The 20,544-nt window shown below is 36.5% G+C and overlaps 1 protein-coding gene across 2 annotated transcripts in view; it reads right to left on the minus strand.

Moving 5' to 3' along the window:
- LOC100892472 (rho GTPase-activating protein 29) overlaps positions 1-20,544 on the minus strand; it is a 67,434-nt gene that overhangs the window by 42,273 nt on the left and 4,617 nt on the right. Inside the window, exons 1-3 of one of the 2 annotated variants that reach the window (XM_030995672.1) lie at positions 18,043-18,381; positions 12,684-12,818; positions 11,855-12,108 (exon numbers count right to left, since the gene is read on the minus strand). In XM_030995672.1, the coding sequence (XP_030851532.1) occupies positions 11,855-12,108; positions 12,684-12,689 (260 nt within the window). In that variant the 5' untranslated portion in view covers positions 12,690-12,818; positions 18,043-18,381. Of the gene's footprint in view, positions 1-11,854; positions 12,109-12,683; positions 12,819-18,042; positions 18,382-20,544 lie in introns of those variants that run through there. The other variant, XM_030995671.1, reaches the window with a different exon arrangement.

Raw genomic sequence — 20,544 nt, forward strand, 5'->3', positions numbered from 1 at the left:
AAAAAACATACAAAGTTGTATATCTGATACCATTATGTGTGCAAATTTACATTTATAACAATTACACAATTCCACTTGATGGCACTATAATTAGAATGGGATGTTTCCTAATGGTGCATGCAGTGCAGGGATACCCCAATGAGTCTAAATGAGGGAAGACTTATAAATACAATACCTTGAATCGTAACACCAGCTTATCATATTGGTATCATCATAACATACAACTGGAAATAAGCTTTAAAACTTTTGACTTAAATTTATATTAAATATATTAAAGTGACATAGCATTGGTCCTTCTAGTACCATAGCGAGGGAAATTTGTCATTTGGGGAGGCATTGGTCTGAAGTGGATGCAATGCAAGATAACAGGGGCCATCTTGTGAACCATCTTCTTTTCACATTGCCTCCCTTCCTCTCCCTTTCTGTCTATTTTTGTTTTGCCCATGCCCCCCCCCCCTCCCCTCCAACGCATCCCAACTAGCAACTGCACCAGTTCTAAACATAAAGGCATTAGGGGTTGCTATAACAGGCCTACACTATAGTACTCTAAAATAAAAGATTTAAAGGCTTGTCCATTTAATCTTAATTTTCTCTAAAGCAGCGTATTTGTCAAGCATTAATGCCTCTTTTTTCTTCACTTAGCATTGAAATCCCTAGCATAAAATACAATCCTAGTATTCTACGGTCACACCTCCATGACTGCAGAGGGGTCAACACCCACCCCGGCAGACAACAGGGGTGAAAGCCCCCACCCATAATAATATTAAGCCCCCTTCCTATGTTCCTTTCAACCACACTGCACAGGGAGGGCTTCTACGCTGCCTTACTCCTTAGCAACCTCCCAAAGTTCCAAGCCAGTATTGTTTTCATGATGACCGTTTATTGATTTGTCTAACGTTTATGAACAGGAACAATGTGATGAGGTTTATCGGAAGAAAGGAGAGACTATTGTCTTTTACAACTCACAAGGTTAAAAGTGGTACTACCTGTCTGAGCTAACGGTACTCATTAATTTCTTCTGCGTGACTGCCATTGCTTTATACGATCAGCCTACTTATGATCTATCTTCTTTCCTTATAAAGCATCCTACACTCGATCAGGATAATCTAGTGGCGTAGTATTACTCGAGAAGAAGAAGAAGATATGCTTCATATAAATTAATTTGCCTTCTCTTCTTCTTCTGCCTCTTCTTCTTCCACTTCTTTTTCCGTCTTCCTCTTCTTCCTCTTTCTTCCCTTCTTCGCCTTCTCCTACTTATCATAATTATATTATTCTCTTTACTCTTATTTCTATTTTTCTTTTCTTCTCGAATTCACTCGATCTCCTTGTACGTCTCTAGAATTTCATACTATACTATTCTGTTTTCGCCTCCTATAATACCTTTTAAATTCAGACCTACTATATTGTGTTACTCAGTACAGGAGCCTATTCACATACAAGCTATGCTTTTTATTTAGGCTCCCCACATTTTACATTGTTCTACCTTGCCTGTTATATCTACATATTTTGAAATTTCATACTTATTTTCCGTACATTACGTTTGATTTGAAATCTTTAGTTACCAGTAGGTTTTTTTTTCTTGTGTGAAATCTATTCTTGTAATAATATACGCCTGTATAAAAAGAATATAAACTGTTTTTCTATGTAAAATGTGGTATAAATAAAACTTCAAACTTCAAACTTCAACTTCAATTAATTAATACAAATTAATTGTACATTGCAATTGCATAAAGGTCCCTAAATTTAGATTCATGCTATTTGCAGCATCTAAACGTATCCTGGAGACATAGACTAGCCAAACCTTTACAGTTTCACAACACTATTGCTGTGCAATCCTTGAAAGAGCGAGGGATATATATATGCAGGTGCTTTTACGCCGTTAAACGGATGCCGGGTAACACGCTTGACTGTCCCACATTACACTAATCAATTCAAATTAAATACTCAATTATTGGGTGCTTTAGAGTATCAATGCCTTAATATTGATCACTTGTGTTTTGAGAGAGGATTTAGAGACATAGCCCTTTCATTTGTTGCAATACACTGTGATGCATTGTGCAAGTTATAAATGACATTTCAGAGAGGAAATTAGTAGAACTGTCGACTGCATGAGTTTTTTCTTTCAACAAATCATCTAAATAGGTCAGTAGTTTTTATACTGATAAAAGTGTTAAAACCAATTATAAGAGAAATTATTTCAGCTGAGTTCACAATTACACAACCTGGCATCAACCCATATATCATACACATACATATCATTAATTTAATTTTGAAGAAGAAAAATCAGTTCCTCTCTCAAATGTACAAAACTTTTTTTGTGTGTGTATAGATTTTTTAAATGAAGAAGATTTGCTTTTAAAAATACATTCCCAAAATTATATTCAAACTTATACTACAAATATCTATAAGGATATACATACATTATCACAAAGATACCAAAACTTTAAGACATGTTGTTACAATTACTTTTTGTGTGTGGTTTCCTTCACTATGTTATAAATGACTACCTCTTGTTTCAAATGTTATAAAGTATACATGCAAATGTATTTGATTATTGACCTATCATATAAGACCCCAAAATGGCCTTTCTATATAACTGCCTACCGGTAAAACACTTTTCATCTTCAAGTACCCAGTAATAGCTTATCTCTTTCCTTCAAGATCACAACACACTAATCCCTTGCATGTCCCATATTTGTCCCATTCACTTCTTGCATTGGGCCAGCTTTAATTGGCATCCCCTCACCCATCGATCAGCTCCTCACTGAATTTGCCTTGCTAAATTGTCGCTGGAGGATTGAATTGATCAAATCATGTTCGGAGCGGCAGCAGAGCGCGACGATCGGTAAACAAGGCTCAAGACCAAGACAAGGGAAGAGGGCTTAAAGAGGGAGAAGGGCTAGGGGTACGGTATTACACCCGTAGGGGTAGGATGACATCCTCTGCCTACAATCAATCTGTATTGATCACAGCGTCTAGTTCGGGTGCCGCAATCAATAACTCATCAATGACACTCCTATTCAACTCATACACAGGGAGAGTGAGAACGCAAGGTGCCATGCCATTCAAGCCTAAACTAAATTCAATTCCTGGCAATCATCTGTCAAACGAATGGGTTTTCCCTCCTGCCAGTGATGCGTATGGAACGCTGGTGCTCGACTGCCGAACCTATAATTATAAATTCCACAGGCATTGATTTGATTTCAGTTAGAATAGATTTCAAGCTTCTCATCAGCACATATTATGAAGAGATGAATGCCTTTAGTGAAAGCTGTTCAATATTAGCCATTTACTTTGGTCCATGTTTTGGTTTACTGCTTAAAGTCCCTTTCACAACTTCAAATTGTTTGTCATATTATGAGGAATACTTTGGAATTGCAGAACCAGAATACATTTTCTTAAGTAGGTCCACTATCTTCTTTTAGAAGGGAAGAATAAGAGAATAAAGAAAACCTGTTGATAAGAACCTTTCCTTTATTACTCTCCTTCTTTCTTTTTCCTTCCTTCTTACTTTTTTGTTTGCCATCTTTCTTTTTCTCATGAACTGTATACTTGTATCTGAGTTCTCACTAAAATAAAAATCTTCTTCAAGACTAAATTTTAACAAAAATATCTGTCAAATTACAAGCAATCAAGTCAAACAAACTCTATTTCCAGGAATTCATTTTTCATTTTATACTCGACAGGGACATATCACCTTAAATTCCTTTTACTTGTGCTGCTTTCACAGGAAGAAGTCACGCAAATTAACAAATCATTAAATATTTTTAGCTCCCTCAATTGAGGAAAAATGTCTGTTGCCAACAATATCATGTTTGAGAAATTCTATACTTTTTTTTTATTGTCCTACTCATCCACACCTACCATACATACAAGTCAGGCATGATATGAGATCCTAAAATATGTCGCATTTGATCTAGAAAATGATTTCTATCTATAGAGCGAATACCATCCTCTAAAACATGATTTCTAAAGAGCGAATACCATCCTCTAAAACATGATTTCTATAGTAGAGCGTAAAACTATCCTCTTGTAATAAGGATCAAAGGTCTTTATTCCGCTTTTCAGAGCCAAATCTATTCCAGGTTTAAGTGAGGAACAACCAGTCTGGAAATTTCTTGGCAATATATAAGTTTTGACTATATCTATTCTGACTGGAGATAGAAAAAAAAAAGGACAGATTTCATTTCATTTCAGGCTATTTGAAAGGCACTGATAACACACATCGACAAAAACTCTTGACTGTTTTATGAAAGAAAGTATTTTACTCTGATTTGTGATGGTTCTCAATCAATTGAATTATTTGATGTTCTTTCAAATACCCTGTACATGGCTTGGAAAATGGGCCTTCAATATATTGCGTCCATTTCATAATCATTGCTTATTGTGCATTTGTAAACTTGAGCAGGGGGGTGTTTCACAAAGATTCCAAGTTGAACTTAACTCTAAGTTGGACATAAATATTATGGAGAGCCATTTGTAGCCTTATAATGAATAACATTCAAACGCAAAATTCAAGTATTTTAGACTTTTCATAAATTTCACATCACAAAAATGAAATCTCCCAAGATAATAGAAAATATGAATGATTAGAATCAACATTTTATGCCTTTGGAAATAATTTGTACAACATATTTTAAATGATGCTAACAGCTTTCCATAATTGTTAAGTCCAAATTAGAGATAAGTTCAACTTAGGATCTTTGTGAAACACCCCGCAGATCATATAAGTTCAGAGTACTTTTTGAATGGGGCTTGTCTCAGCTATGAGTTATGACTAATCCCTATTCCAATTACATATTTTATCTTCATCCATGCATTGCATACAGAGTGCCGGCCAGGGTAAGCTTGCAGTAAAGTTATATATAAACTGGGTTTTTCACATAGGCGTGGGCAATGCAAGCACGCTATGTTCATTGTTCATTCATCCAGCACCAAAAACCATGTACATGTATGCTACTATTTCTGACGATTGAAACTTAAAGATAAAGTTGAGATCTGGTCATACGATTGCATTGTGAAAGAAACAGTGTGGAATCAATCAGAAAAAGTTTATCATGTAGCATACAGGGTATAAGTATTTGTGTGTACTGAAAGGTTCTGGAATCTTATGATTTAGAAATTTGGCTCAGTCTTGGTAAAAGTAACAATCACTTTACACAGAAAGATGTACAATGTATATGGGACTATTATACACAAACACGTGGCATAAAAATGAGGTTCTCATTTTTAAGCTGACATTACATATGTCACATTTAGAATATGAAAGCAATTGAAGAGACTTGCTGTTTTTGGAACATTTTTCTCTAATGTTCTTCTACAATTGCATAATAACAATGTTAACACTCACAAATAATTTTTCACATCTCCCCAGAACTCAACCTTCTCTTTAAACTCGTGTTTATGGAGAGTGGCTGGCAGTAAATGAGTTTCTATGCAAGCGCTGGCTGACCATGAATTACAACTGAGACCATGCAATAGAGGAAACAGCAGGAAACAATTAGACCTGGTATTCTCTCCTTCCACAAATAGACGCCATGTTAATAGCATTGTTGAATAGTGATTGCGATTGATTCGATATTGAATTCTTTACACTTGCTGATTTTAATGCGACCGCTCACGCAGGTTGTGGCACCTCGTCTCTAAGGCGTAAAACTCCCTTTCTCATGTTGTGGCATGTCGTGTATAAACTTCCTTTCTCAAGTATACAGAGTATGACTTGTTCATAGTTAATCCGCAAAAGGCGATTTAAAACAGCTTTTTATAAGTAGTTGAAAAACCCAAGTATATTACAGTATATCAAGAGCACTGGCGTACCTATGGGGGGGGCAGGGGGGGCAGAGTGCCCCCCCTGACGGGCTCCAGGGAAAAAAAAGAAAAAGAGGAAAGAAAAGAAAAAAAAAGGAAAGGAAAGAAAAAGAAAAAAAGAAAAGGGAAGAAAAAAAGGAAAGAAAGAGAAAAAAGGAAAAAAAGGAAAAGGAAAGAAAAAGGAAGAAGAAGAGAAAAGGAAGAAAAAGGGAAAAGAAAAGGAAAGGAAAAAAATCGGGAAATTAAAAAAAAAAAGACCATGGCCGTACGCACCAGGGGGGGGGGGGCAGTTGACCCCAGATATTTTGAAAACGTACAGTTTTTTTCCTGAAAATGTAGTGTAGGCCTATACCAAATTCTTCAATTCTACTTTTGAAAATGCAAAAGTACCCTCATGACCAGTTCGGTCGCTCGAACTCCCTTCACTCCTTTTGCTTTTGAGATTCTTCGAAAACTTTTAACGCATCTTTCCCCCTCCCCCACCAGAAAAATATTCCGCATACGGCCCTGAAAAATTTAGACAAATGAAAATAGGAAAATATAAGTGATATAACAAATTCGAAACTCTTCGCTGGCGCGAACTGCTTGCTAGCCTATTTTGTATTAAATGTTTTCACTTGCTCGTCCCCCTGGAAAAAGAAAAGGATTAGCATTGCCTAGAATACAATTGTGCCTGCCCCGACGGGCCCCGACCTGCAACCATGGCAACAATAACACACAGTGTATGTACCAAATGTTACTAAAAGAGACTAATTCATTTTTCTCGCTCGCTACACTTGCTCGCGAATAAAATGAATAGATATTGCTTTGGAAACAATTGTGCCCACCCTTGACCTGCAACAATATCATTAAAAATGGAAGAGTTTTTACGCCCTCTCGCCAAAAAGGAATTGAATCGCGTTAAACGCGATTGCGTCCATTCTGACCTGCACTAATAAAAACTAGTTTATTTATTAATTTCTATTAAAAGAGATTTTTTTTTTTGCTTGCTCGCTATGCTCGCTTGCCAAAATGGAATTGACACCGCTAACGTGCCCGCCCCAACCTGCAACAACCAGTTAATAATTATGTACCAAACGTTATTCAAAGACGTTTTGGTGTGCTCGTGCTCGCCAAAACGGAATTAACATCACCTTAGACATGATTGTGTAAGCCCTGCCCTGCAACAAAAAAAATCTGAAATTTATGAACCAATTATCATTACAAAAATTTTGCTCGCTCGCTACGCTCGCTCGCCAAAATAGAAATAACCCCGCTTTTATTAATCACGTCCCTGACATGGAACAATGAACCCAAGTTTATGTACCATACTTTCCCTATAAAAGAGAAGTGATTTTTTTGCTCGCTCGCCAAAATAGAAATAACACCGCTTTTAATAATCACGTCCCTGACATGGAACAATGAACCCAAGTTTATGTACCATATTTTCCCTATAAAAGAGAAGTGATTTTTTTGCTCGCTCGCTACGCTCGCTCGCCAAAATAGAAATAACACCGCTTTTAATAATCATGTCCCTGACATGGAACAATGAACCCAAGTTTATGTACCATATTTTCCCTACAAAAGAGAAGTGATTTTTTTGCTCGCTCGCTCGCCAAAATAGAAATAACACCGCTTTTAATAATCATGTCCCTGACATGGAACAATGAACCCAAGTTTATGTACCATATTTTCCCTATAAACGAGAAGTGATTTTTTTCGCTCGCTCGCTACGCTCGCTCGCCAAAATAGAAATAACACCGCTTTTAATAATCATGTCCCTGACATGGAACAATGAACCCAAGTTTATGTACCATATTTTCCCTACAAAAGAGAAGTGATTTTTTTGCTCGCTCGCTACGCTCGCTCGCCAAAATAGAAATAATCCCGCTTTTATTAATCACGTCCCTGACATGGAACAATGAACCCAAGTTTATGTACCATACTTTCCCTATAAAAGAGAAGTGATTTTTTTGCTCGCTCGCCAAAATAGAAATAACACCGCTTTTAATAATCATGTCCCTGACATGGAACAATGAACCCAAGTTTATGTACCATATTTTCCCTACAAAAGAGAAGTGATTTTTTTGCTCGCTCGCTACGCTCGCTCGCCAAAATAGAAATAACACCGCTTTTAATAATCATGTCCCTGACATGGAACAATGAATCCAAGTTTATGTACCATATTTTCCCTATAAACGAGAAGTGATTTTTTTCGCTCGCTCGCTACGCTCGCTAGCTGGAATTATGTGCCCACCACTAACCTGCTACAATATCATTAAAAAGAGAAATGTAGGGGGTTGCCTGCCCACCAAAATGGGATTGACATTGCCTGAAACACGATTGTGCCCGCCCCCGACCTGCAACAATGAAACAAATTTTATATAGCAATTCATTGAGAGAGAGATGTATTTAGGCTCGCTATCTAAAATGGGTATGAAATCACCCTAAACACAATATTGTTCCCGCGCCCTGCATGGGACAATTGAACCAAGTTTAAGTGGCAATTATTAAAAAAGGAGTGATTTTTTTCTTGCTCGCTACGCTCGTTTGCAAAAAAAAATGAAATTAACGTCGCTAACAAGTGAATGTTCCCACCCCCAACTTGCAACAATACCAGTTTATATACCAAACGTTACTTAAAGTGTAGCGCCCACACCCCGAGGGAGGGGGCATACCTATTAAAGGAAGACAAAATAAGAAAAGTGTTGACTAGGATGCATGGCAAAACAAAGTCTTTATTACTTAATCTTCTACAATAACAGTCTTTTCTTACAATAACATATATAAGATCAAATGGCATAACAATACTCTTCAAGTATTAAACACAAATAAATCTACCTGTTCGCATACATTGATTCATTAGCTCTCAGTGTTCTCTTTCTATATCACTAAGAACATCATCTGGGAAAGTTTCATTACATTACTATCTCTAAAAGAAACTATCCTTACTTCCATGCTTTATGTAAAAGTGCAACTCTTCATCGATCTCATAATCATAACTTGGCTACTAATAAATAACTTAACCCTTATCAAATGTCTATAACATTGCGGTATCAGTCAATCTACTTTAGCTTCTAATCATATAACTCTTCACTTAGCGTCTCTTTCAAGAAATCACATATATAGACCTAATACAAGAATGTTGGCATAATCATCCCTATACTATTGCCTAATAAGCTTTCTACTCTTTACGCTCCAAGACTGAGGATCCACTGTGCACATAGACCCTTAGAATGTAATTCTACTCTCAGCCTTCACTAATCCCTAAATTCACAAGTTACTTCTTGTCTCAGGACTTCACATTAATACTGAATAAACTCATAACTCTTCCTTAACTATAGCTCATGTATTTTCCAATAGTCATCTGCATCACTTTGATCTAATACTATCTTTTTCAGCGAGACTACTGAGCTTGAAAAGATACATCTTCAACAACTTATATCCTAAACTCCTTACAATATTCACAGCACTGGCAAATAGTCTTAGTCTGCAGTCTGTACTAATAGCTCTAACAAACTTACAACCAATATTACGAATTCCTCTTACTGTATAATCTCATCTTCACATACAGTTCATATTCTAATTCTAAACAACAACCAATAGTTTTACTAAATACATGTATATTCATTTCATGGTTATATACAAAGCAAAGTGAGAGTGAAAGAGAAAGGGTGAACCATACAGAGAGGGAGAGAGAGAGAGAAAGAGAATATAAAGAGAGAGGGGGAGAGAGAGAGAGAGAGAGAGGGAGATATATATATATATATAGAGAGAGAGAGAGAGAGAGAGAGTAATTCCCAATAACATTTAACCTGAATTTCATTCCTAACAATATAATACAATGAATTCCAGACAGTGATTATGCAAGTCTTCAACTACAATATTTCATCAACCCATCCATCACTAGCTAACTATTAGACAATTTGACCATGTGTTTCTCAACAAGTGTATTCCCCAACTCAAATCCTTTGTCTTCTCATTTTGCTGACTCTACCAAACTTTCATTCCCGCCTAAGATACCATTTTCCAGCATGGGCAAAAAGCAAACACATTCTATCTCTAACACTTCTCAACATAGCATTTGGGTATAGCATATACTCTATCTACACTGTGGGCGTGTAATGCATTGCAGTGGATGGTCAAGCTTGGGGAGAGAGGGGATTAAGAACTCTGATAAGAAGTTGTGTTCACATTGCACGCACTGCCATAACCTAATAACACACTAATATTATACACATGGTGCGTCCACACTCACTCATACCATAATACTGAAAGTTAAAGATAATCTGGACTCGAACAACCCATTTCGCTATTAAACTGTATCTAACCAAACTATAAATATATAACAATGTGCTTTGGCATAATGCATAGTAAATGGCACATGTCCTTGGCAAAGAATATATATATACACATGAATATTGAGCAAAAGACAAATATACTGACAGTAATAAAGTATATTCTCTTCTCAAAACTTACTTAAAATGTTGTCTAAATCAAACAACATAATCATCAATCTCACACACACGATAATACTTTCCTATCATTTCTACAAGTGATTACTATGTTCATCAATGACATTATCTCTCCCCACATGGCATCTCTTCCCACATGGCATTTCTTATATTTCCTCTCATAGTCCACATGTCATATAATCCAACAAGTCATTGGCAAAGATCATTAATATCTCTTTTTACACAGTAATACAAGATATATGAATAGTGAAGCTATAATAGTTTAGAAATACACATATTATGGAGAACAAGAATATAACACAATTGAATAATAAAAGATTCTTTCTTACCTATTAAAGGAAGACAAAATAAGAAAAGTGTTGACTAGGATGCATGGCAAAACAAAGTGAGAAGCCACTCCTGGTATCCCAGCTGGTGTGTTTAGGTTAGTTGTGGGTGAGGCCACTCTCGCAGGAGGGGGTACCTAATTAACTAAGAGGAGGGACTATATGGGGGCTAGAAATATACTTGTGTCATACATACATAGTCAAAGATATACAAAAAAATAGGGGGGGGTATTCTGTGGGGCTCCACAAAAGATTTTTTTTTGCTCGCTCGCTCGCCAGAAGTGAAAATTAGCATCGCCTTTTTTGTTTGTTTCGGTCGCTTGCCCCCCCTGACGGAGTACCCCAGGTACGCCACTGATCAAGAGTAATTTCTAACAGAAGAAATTTTGAGTTCTGGAAGCACGTATGTAATTGACCTTGTGCAAACAAAACAACAACAACAACGGCAGCGAATTCACCAATGGAAAGTTTCTGATCGCACAACATGCAGTTGGGATGACTAGAGCTACATGTATCTTTCTATTAACTATTATCTTTCTGGTAACTTTACCAACTTTACCACTTGTCCAAATTTCTTATCATTTTGATGATTCCAGAACCTTGCAGTATACACCCATTACTTATATGCTAGAGGATCAACCTTTTCCGATCGATTCCACAACGTTTCTTTCACAATGCAATCGCACGACCAGAACTGATCTTTACCTTTAAATTCTATCTTAGAGCGCGTTTATCTAGGCTTGCCACTAGATATGTACATATCGTACCCCACTATCGAACCCCACTATTGTACCCCACTATACGATCGTGATTTGCGGGATGTCGCGTTTATCGACCCTTCACGATTCAAAATAAAGGCCTTGTGTCTGCCCAGCTGTTTTGACCCGGGAAGCAGACAGTTTCTCGGAGGTCAACTTCACACGTATGCTTGTACACAACACCTGGGTGGTCATATTTGTATGTGAGGTTCAAAACAGCTTTGTGTTTATCGATCTCTCAGAAACGTGATTCTGGCTGTATGTCACATTCAAAACGCGCCTTTTTGCGTCTTTAGATATGCCCATATCTAAAGACGTTTGAAAAAGGCTTTGCGTTTATCTACTTCTAAATTTGCCTGAAAGACGTTTGAGAAACCTGATTCTAGCCAAAAATTTGCTAGATAAACGCAACCATAGTCTTTGTGAAACACTCCCCAAAACTCCCGATTAGCATCAAGTCCTCAAACACAAAACCAAAGTTTATTTATAAAACCAAAGTTGTTGCTTACCTCCCCCATCTTGGTTGAAGACACTCTTGAGTTGGTTGAGTGCCTCCGAGAAGTTACGGACATCCCGCGTGAGCTGGAGGATCTCCTCCTGGTTCACGATCTGTGTCTCCATACAATCAGACACAGAGTTCAGACTGGTCGATGAGTTGCTCTTAGATAGACGATGCCCGGCGGACAACGGTCCACCGCTGGACATAACAGCCACGCTAGCAGGTCTGAGAGAAGGTTCACCTAGGCTCCCTCCACGCTTTGTCTAGAAGAACAAGAAGAATTGCAAAAAAAATAATCATTCATATCCGCCACTGTGCCTTCAAATCTTAAAAAGAAAGTGTTGGAGAAGATCATTATTTCTGACACTTTGAAACTTTGAAGAAAAAAACACTCATATATATATATATGTTCACTTCCTTTGTAATTACCTCTTTTGTTATGTGGACATTTATTTTATGTGTATTTTCAATTCAGTACAAATTAAATGAACTATTTCAATCTTCCTGACCACATCAAAATTTCAATAGTATAAAACCTTGAATTCTTTAAGTCTCGTTCAGCTAAAACACTGTAAACAAATAAATCAGGTACATGTATCTGCATGCAACAAAAACCGTTACCCATGATCACTTCAGATGTGTGATATTATATAGAGAAATATGAATTGTACATTGTTTGTGTCATTTCATTTCAACCAGATTTTTTTCTTTCTTAGCCAGGTTACCACGTCATGTGTGAGTGAGGCTTTGAGCAGGATAATTTTTTTTTTAATGACTCTGTGTTTCAGACTTATCTTGAGGAAGTAACATACGGTATATGAAAGAAAGGAGGACTTACTTTCATACTCCGTGGCCGGAGAGTCAGGTCAGAGTCTACGTAACCTCTTGGGGATAACTGCGGTCCAAGATGGTAACCGGGAGAACCTAAATCTGATCCTTGTAACGAGTTCCGGCTACCCGAGAGGTTCAACTCCTGTAAGAAAAAAACAGAATTACAAATCAATACAAAAGGCTACTGAATCGGTAAATCTGTTTGTATCACTTGAACAACTTGATGCAAGGAGACATATCTAACAGGGCAAATATTTTGAAAGAACATAGTACTTAACTCACTGGAATCAAGCTAGCAGGCTAAATAATAATAATACAAAACGTTACTTATAAAGCGCTTACCACCACCAAAGTCTCTAAGCGCTATAACAGATGATCATATGGCGACATTAAGGCATAAAAATGATGTATCACCACAAAATTAATGCATCATTCACATTACATGTACGTCCATCAAGTACCAAGTATCAGATTGATTTGAAATGAATTAAAAATGACTAACACAACTAGTCACCACAAGCATTTTCGGTGGTGTGGGGGAATTCCAGTTAAATGGGAAATTCTTAATCTTAAGGATATGCAATACCCTCTGGACCACAACAGCAAATATATAAGTCAGAATACTTACAAACCTTAATTGTACCAAAACAATCACAGGGAAATGCCAGTCACCCTAGTGCAAGCAAGCAGTTCGATTTGCTTGACAGGGACAACCTCTACACATGAGGAGTTCTTGGCTATAAATGAAGTACAGCAAATATAGTCATTCAAACACTGAAAGAAACCACTGCGCCATATAAGCAGTATTTGCGTTCCACTCAAAGCAAACTTTTTGGCACCGTAAGTACTACCTTCTCATCCTTACAAGTTCACATACAGGACAAATGGAAATCTAATGGGGTCCACTGACTCAACACTAGATACGTTCACACGAGACAGTCGTAGTTTTAAACTTAAGTTTGCGAAACCTCAAAGTTATATACAATAATCCATTACCGATGATGAGGGTTCATGTGGGACTGCCGTGTGAACTTAGCTACTGTTATCAAACCGTTATATGGAAACGTGCTTGACCGAAACAATGAGTATCAAACATTTTAAACTGCAAGCCGGGTAAGCAGTCATTTTTACTACAAGCTGGCATAACATCAATGTTAACTTCATCCAAAGTTCCAAACGGCACATAATTTTAATTGAGGATCCTCCACTGCTCGTAGTTATAAACCTTAAGATTGTTTTTGGTTTATGACTTCAAGTAAACTTAAGTTTCCTAACCACAAGTGTGTCTACACATTCCCTGAAGACAAGATAACTTTGAAACTTTAAAACCACAACCTAAAGTTGCAGTTAACCAACTGCCGTGTGAACCTAGCTACTGTCAACAAACCGTTATATGGAAACATGCTTGATGATCTTCAATGATTGGTGGTAAATAAGGAAACCATTGAAGATTAAGGAGTTTGCTCAGTAAATGAGTCAATGGGAGGGGATATACATGTAACCCAAAACAGCTAGGTTGGGCTTATTTCATTCTATGAATGACAATGGACGTTGGATCTAAGACAATAATGACATCATACAAGAATGATGATTACTATCTTGTTCTGTCACAAATGTGAAATTACACAAGGACACGTTGTTGTAATTTCACAAACAACTGTTGGGCCATGAGTCCATGACCATGCATATCATAGCCATTACATCATGAAACTTTGACATGAAACAGAGAAAATATGGGGTGACGATAGTGCCGTACATATGGCTGCTCATGTAGAATAATTCAATACACTTTTATCAAAAATATTCATTCCCACGTATTTAATACACTGAAGTATTAAACTCTGGGTTCAAAAAGCAAGAATAAAAGTCTAGGAGGAACAGTGACTGTAAAAAGCATACGACAATCGATCTGAGGACAACCACACTGAGTTGGTGAATGAAACAAGTGATTTCTCAACTTCCCTGTCCTCAAATTTTATTTACACAAACTGATAATTTTCAGGATTACTTCCCAAAGTACTCTCATTGACCTCATTTGACCCAATTAAAATTAACCACAATCCTCCACCACAGGAAAGAAGATAAGACCTTGATGAGGTGTAAAGACAACACTAGATTAACATTTAAATTATGATCATTAAACAATACGTCATATCCATTTCAGTTATTGTTCAGATTGTATTATTAGATTTATCTTGATTAAACTTATTGACATCTGATAAAAAGGTGGCAAATTACCATCAGTTGACCTTCAAATTATTATTCTGATAAACATTATGAATACTCCTTCAACATAGTAGTACTGCCTTAATCAATTTCATTTGAATGTTGATTGATCAAATAATGTTTTTGTGCACAATCATGTTCAAATAATGAATTTAATGGTCAGAAAATAAGACTTCAATTGCCAGAGCCTGCACACTTCAAAATTTAAGTACATATATTCATTCCTTTAATATTTTAAAGGATTCACTCCTTGTAAATATAACAATTTAATTACATGTTTTCATTCCTTTAATAATTTAAAGGATTCATTCCTTGAAAATATAATCATTTCATTAATAATATAAAAGATTCATTTCTTGAAAAAAATTATCAATATCTTTAATAATGTCACTACGGAGATAATAATAATAATAATAACTATTTCTTATATGGCGCTTTTTCAGGAGGGCCCTATCAAAGCACCTTACAGATATATATACTATTACCCCAATCATCGGATTCAAGGCTTACCCGCACACAATGTATGCGCATTCCAGCCAGGCGTCATTTTTACAAGCGCACACTTGCTAATCTAAGCACATTAGCTTTCGCATCCTACCGGGTACCCATTTAACACCTGGGTGGAGAGTGGCAAATGTAGATCAATGTCTTGCCAAAGGACATTAGTGCCGCGGTGGGACTTGAACCGCGGACCTTGTGAACAAACACAGCTGGTTACGATAAAGCGTGCGTACATGTACACTGCGACATTAGACCATTTTAATCGCTGTTTTCTCCCAAACACTTTCACAGTGGCTGTTTCATTGGTGTCATACCGATAGAATGAGAATTTAATCGCCTATTTCTCTTCTTTTCATCGGCTATTTAATCGCCTTTTTCTCCTCTGTAGCATTCATACTGGCCGTTTCATTGGATGCGTCCGGATGCATCCGATGAAAATCAGGCCAGTTAGAAAGGGGTATTAGCCTGTTCATCGATACACATTTACGGTATGTATACAGTTAGTTTCTTGTGAAATGTTGATTCATAAATGAAATGAGGTTTATAGTCAGGAACCCTGACCTTATCATTGGCCATTCCCACAGCAGCAGCAGGAAATGGAAAAGCTGTCAAATCAAATCATTTCTGTCCAAGAAATAAAACATATTAAAGGTTCATAGGGTTCAGCATATCCCTGATTCTTTGAAAATATGTCACTTATATCAAAACCTCAACATAACATAACCTTTGTTTGTCTTTTTTTCTCTCTCTCTTTATTTCGATGTCGATTCATGAACCCAATAACTAGAACAGGCTTATTATCATCACAGGGTAATCAATTACAACCTGTTACTTTGACAGATATCACTATCGTCAATTGATGCCAAATAAATTGAAAATGAGACTGTATACTGTAGTTCTACATGTATTCTAATAATCATACACTGTACATGCGATCAGACTTAGCAGTCTATAGAGTTACACAAAATCAGGAACATGTACTCTGGTATAGGAGACTCAAGTCCTGCAAAATCTCTTGTCAAAATCTTGTGCTGATGAGTATTCATAGTCAATTATAATATCAAGTCTTTAGGGCAGCGTTTCACAGAACAGTGATAAGTACAAATTTGCAGAACAGCGCTTTGAATTGTGTGTATTAAATCTAATACACATTTCAATGGCATGTCGGTGAGCTTGTACTTTAAACGGTTTTGTGAAACAACACCCAGGTTATGAACTTCAAGACATAAAATTAGCATGTAGCTTCAATACCAAGTTACAATTACTCTAGCTCTAGATAGAATATTGTATATATTTTTAGATGACAACGTCATAAAACAATATTTCTAGAATGAAAAACAAAAAGGGAACAGGTTTGGCTTCAAATGTAACTTGTATCCTTAGAGGGAGAGAAAAAAGAGGGAGAGAAAAAAGAGGGAGAGAAAAAAGAGGGAGAGAAAAAAGAGAGAGAGAAAGAGAGAGAGAGAGAGAGAGAGAGAGAGAGAGAGGGGGGAGGGAGAAAGGGGGGGGGGGTAGAGAGAGATGGTAAAAGAGGGAAATTAGAGAGTGAGAGAGAGAGAGAGACTGACTGTGACCTGATTTGACCAATCCTAAAGATCATTATCACTGGCTCAGGAAGGAAGATAATACTAAAGACTACCGGTACAATCATTTCCTATATCACATTCCTTCATTCAGTTATGCACAGAACCTTATTTCACCATCATTTTTATGATATCCTACACATACATGTACATGTTACTATACACAGGTCTTTTCTGAAATTTAAATTACAAAGCTTTAGGATATTTGAAGAAAAATGAAGATGCTTCACTTTATAATACTGTATAACTGCAAACATTTGTGATATGAAACTTTAGAAAATAGTTGATGGCCATTTTTGTGGCAAGAAACTATGAATTTCCCAATTTGGTGTCATAATAAATTTGAATTAATCGTTCCATGGCATGAAACCTTTGCAAATCTCAAATACTCTCAAAATTTGCGAAAGTTTCAAGACCACAAATGTTGATGGTTTTAACAATTTATCAGTCCTTATCCACAATTAAGCTCTCTATTTGATTTGTTTTAAATGCACAGAGTTTTAAAAATGAGGACAACACAAGCATAACAGACAACCCTGAAACACTGAGCAAAACAGTCTTGTAACATATTCTGAATTTGTCCACAAAAAATTGAAATTACTCGCAAAGCTAGGACACCACATCAAAATAAACAATACAACAAATTAAATTATGCAAATATTTTTGTACATGTACACGTACACTGTTCACAATATCTTCTGACAACTTCCATTTCTGCTCATAAAAAGAAAATGCAAATGTTTACATTTCTTTGGAAACTAGGAAATGGTTTGATTCGTCTCATTTTACAATTAACATCTTTACCAGCCAGAACTAAACCAAAGAGCCATGAACTGAGCATGTGCTCTACATTTTTTTGTGAAGGTTGTCAAAATTTAACTATAAATAAAGTTGTTTTATCAAAGCAATGATAACATTTCAAGAATCAACTTGCATTTGATTGCTGTAAGTTGCTACTGCAAGTTCTTTTGAAGATTATCAAGAGCAATTAGAAGCATGACTGCTCTGTACACCCTTACAAAATCAAATCATGACTGTATCAATATTGGTACTCACCTATTATCATCAAAATTCACAAATATAATCACACGAGAGAAACACACCGATGGGTGACTGCAATAATGTCTCCAGGAAATAAAATCAGATTCCTATCCCTGACCCCGAACCTCCAAAGAAACTGTATCAATCCTTGAAGCACGTACGTAGCAGCGATATGACAAATAGTCCTACATTTCTTCTTCCTCAAGCTAGAGCCAAGTTAACAGACGTCCTGCACGTAACGTCAACAAAAACACAACTAAAATTCACCAGTATGTACCAAGTGAACTCGCCGCACTGGATCAAAATGCTCACTGGCCGCAGCTAGGCAGTCCCCTCAGCGGCCTCTTTCTCTCTTTTCACTTTTGAAGCACAATAGGGGTTCAAGCTTGGCTGCACATGTGGTATTATTTGGTTATAGCTGGCCTATTATGCGGCTGTAACATACACCAGGGAAATATAAATACCTCAATGGCACCCATACTTCATACATAATTCCAGTGGAGCTGTTTTTTTGTTGTTTTCTTTAATTAGTTTATTTCTGGAAGAGGTTGGGCAGTGAGTGTTTGCACTGTCTGACTGCATAACAGCTCTTCCTGGCTATAGGTAAAGCCTGAGAATGATAACACTTCTCTGGTATTAGCCTCAAACTGCATGTGTACATGTACATTGAAAAGTGAAGGTTGAGAAAGATTAACATTCCAAAATGATTGTAACATTGTGAATTGTGAGAGCTAAGGACTTGCCTGCACAAGAATACATACATGTACAAATACAGATTGTGAAACAGCCATTTTCATAATGAAACCAAATTTATACACAAGTGCCTCGATATCAATCATTTTATTCACACGTTGCGAATAAATGTATCAATCATTATGGCTTATCCTACCTACAATGTAGCAACACGTAATATGCAATTTGCATTCTGAATTTTAAAATGCAATCATTCATATTAGGTGAATGTAAGAATTGATGTTAAAGGTACTATGTCCCATTTGCAGGCCAAAAAAATGAAAAAGTTAAATTCCAACTGCATTTGAAAGATAATACTAATTTAGAACTTCCCTAAAAAAGGTGGGGCTTGAAAATGTCTTCAAGTGGGAAAATAACGACTATTAGTTGTCAAATCGACTTTAGGGCTATAGAGCCCAAAAGTAATAGTCTTGATGTTCAGACCATTGTGCCGCATGGTCGTACGTTTTATGCTGCGCAAAGATTCAATCAGTTTAATTTTGGCCATTACAAGAAGTGGGTTATTGATGTAGACAAATCCTTTACAGCTCATTATATGTATGTTATTACCAAAGAAGAAGAAAAAGCCAGTCAGTCACTCAATACTGACAAAAGTGTCTGACAGTGAAGTCTAGCAAGTAAACGGGTTTCCTTGCATAATTTGAATATCATGACACTGCTAACGTTTAAATTTCACAGATAGGACATACATGACATATTCATAATTCCTGCAAAGTTCTACAGAATTTGAGGTTGGCTGCAAAAGGAACATAGTATCTTTAAATTGGTTACATTACGAGAATGGCCTATTGCAACTCTATTTTGACAGTAAATGTGAAACTGTCTATTTAGATCTTTCTGAATCATTGCTCATGTACAGGTAGTACAAAATACTAGTCTTATATTTTAAGGCATACAGGTCCTTTTTGTTATTAGACCAAGAATTTCTAACAAAAACGTAGCAATAAAATGACTGTAGTGTAGAATCAGAGACTTTTGCGACATAAACTCGTTGAATTGGTAACGACAGCCATTTTCACAGCAAAAAAAAATGTGTTGCATCAGTTGTGATTTAATCATTTTGACACATAAATCTTTGCAAATCTGTATAAAATACAAGGAGTGTTCTTGTTATTTGATGCATTAATTACAAGTCATAGTATTGCAATTTCCATTTGCCTTTTTTAATATCACTAACTCTGACTAGAATACAATACAGAGCTAATATTACAATTTTTGTTTCAACGATTGCTGGTAACTTACAAGTATGACCTTTTTCAGACACTGCTATAATCATACATGTACATGTACATGTAGGTGCAGTTCCATTAGCCCAAACAACCATGAGCTTGAGTTAAGAACAATGATCAGTCCTTCTTGACAAAAAAAAACAGTTGAAGTGTTGTTTCCATTAGTCTGAGTTAAGCAATCCCAATCGCTTGAGGGATAATCTTGAGCTTCATAACATATAGTCCGAGCACATTCTCATCAGCTATTATAATCCCACAAATTGGCCAAACAGGCATTTTTGTGTGTGAAGAAACTCAAGATTGCTCGAGAAAAGAGCTTAAACTTCACTAAACACCATGCACAAGGGTTTAATAGCCCACTATATCTGTCTCCACTGCTAATTAACCCAAGCCAATGATGATCAGGCTAATTTCTACGGATCAGTATTTTGAAAACTTATAATAGGCTAATGAGAACAGGCCTGATGATGCTATCAAGCAAACTACATGTATCTGTATTTGGGATTTGAAATTCCCATCAGGAAATGAGTTGTCA

The sequence above is a fragment of the Strongylocentrotus purpuratus genome, unplaced genomic scaffold, assembly GCF_000002235.5.
Source record: "Strongylocentrotus purpuratus isolate Spur 01 unplaced genomic scaffold, Spur_5.0 spur5_scaffold_3, whole genome shotgun sequence".
NCBI classification, from domain to species: domain Eukaryota; kingdom Metazoa; phylum Echinodermata; class Echinoidea; order Camarodonta; family Strongylocentrotidae; genus Strongylocentrotus; species Strongylocentrotus purpuratus.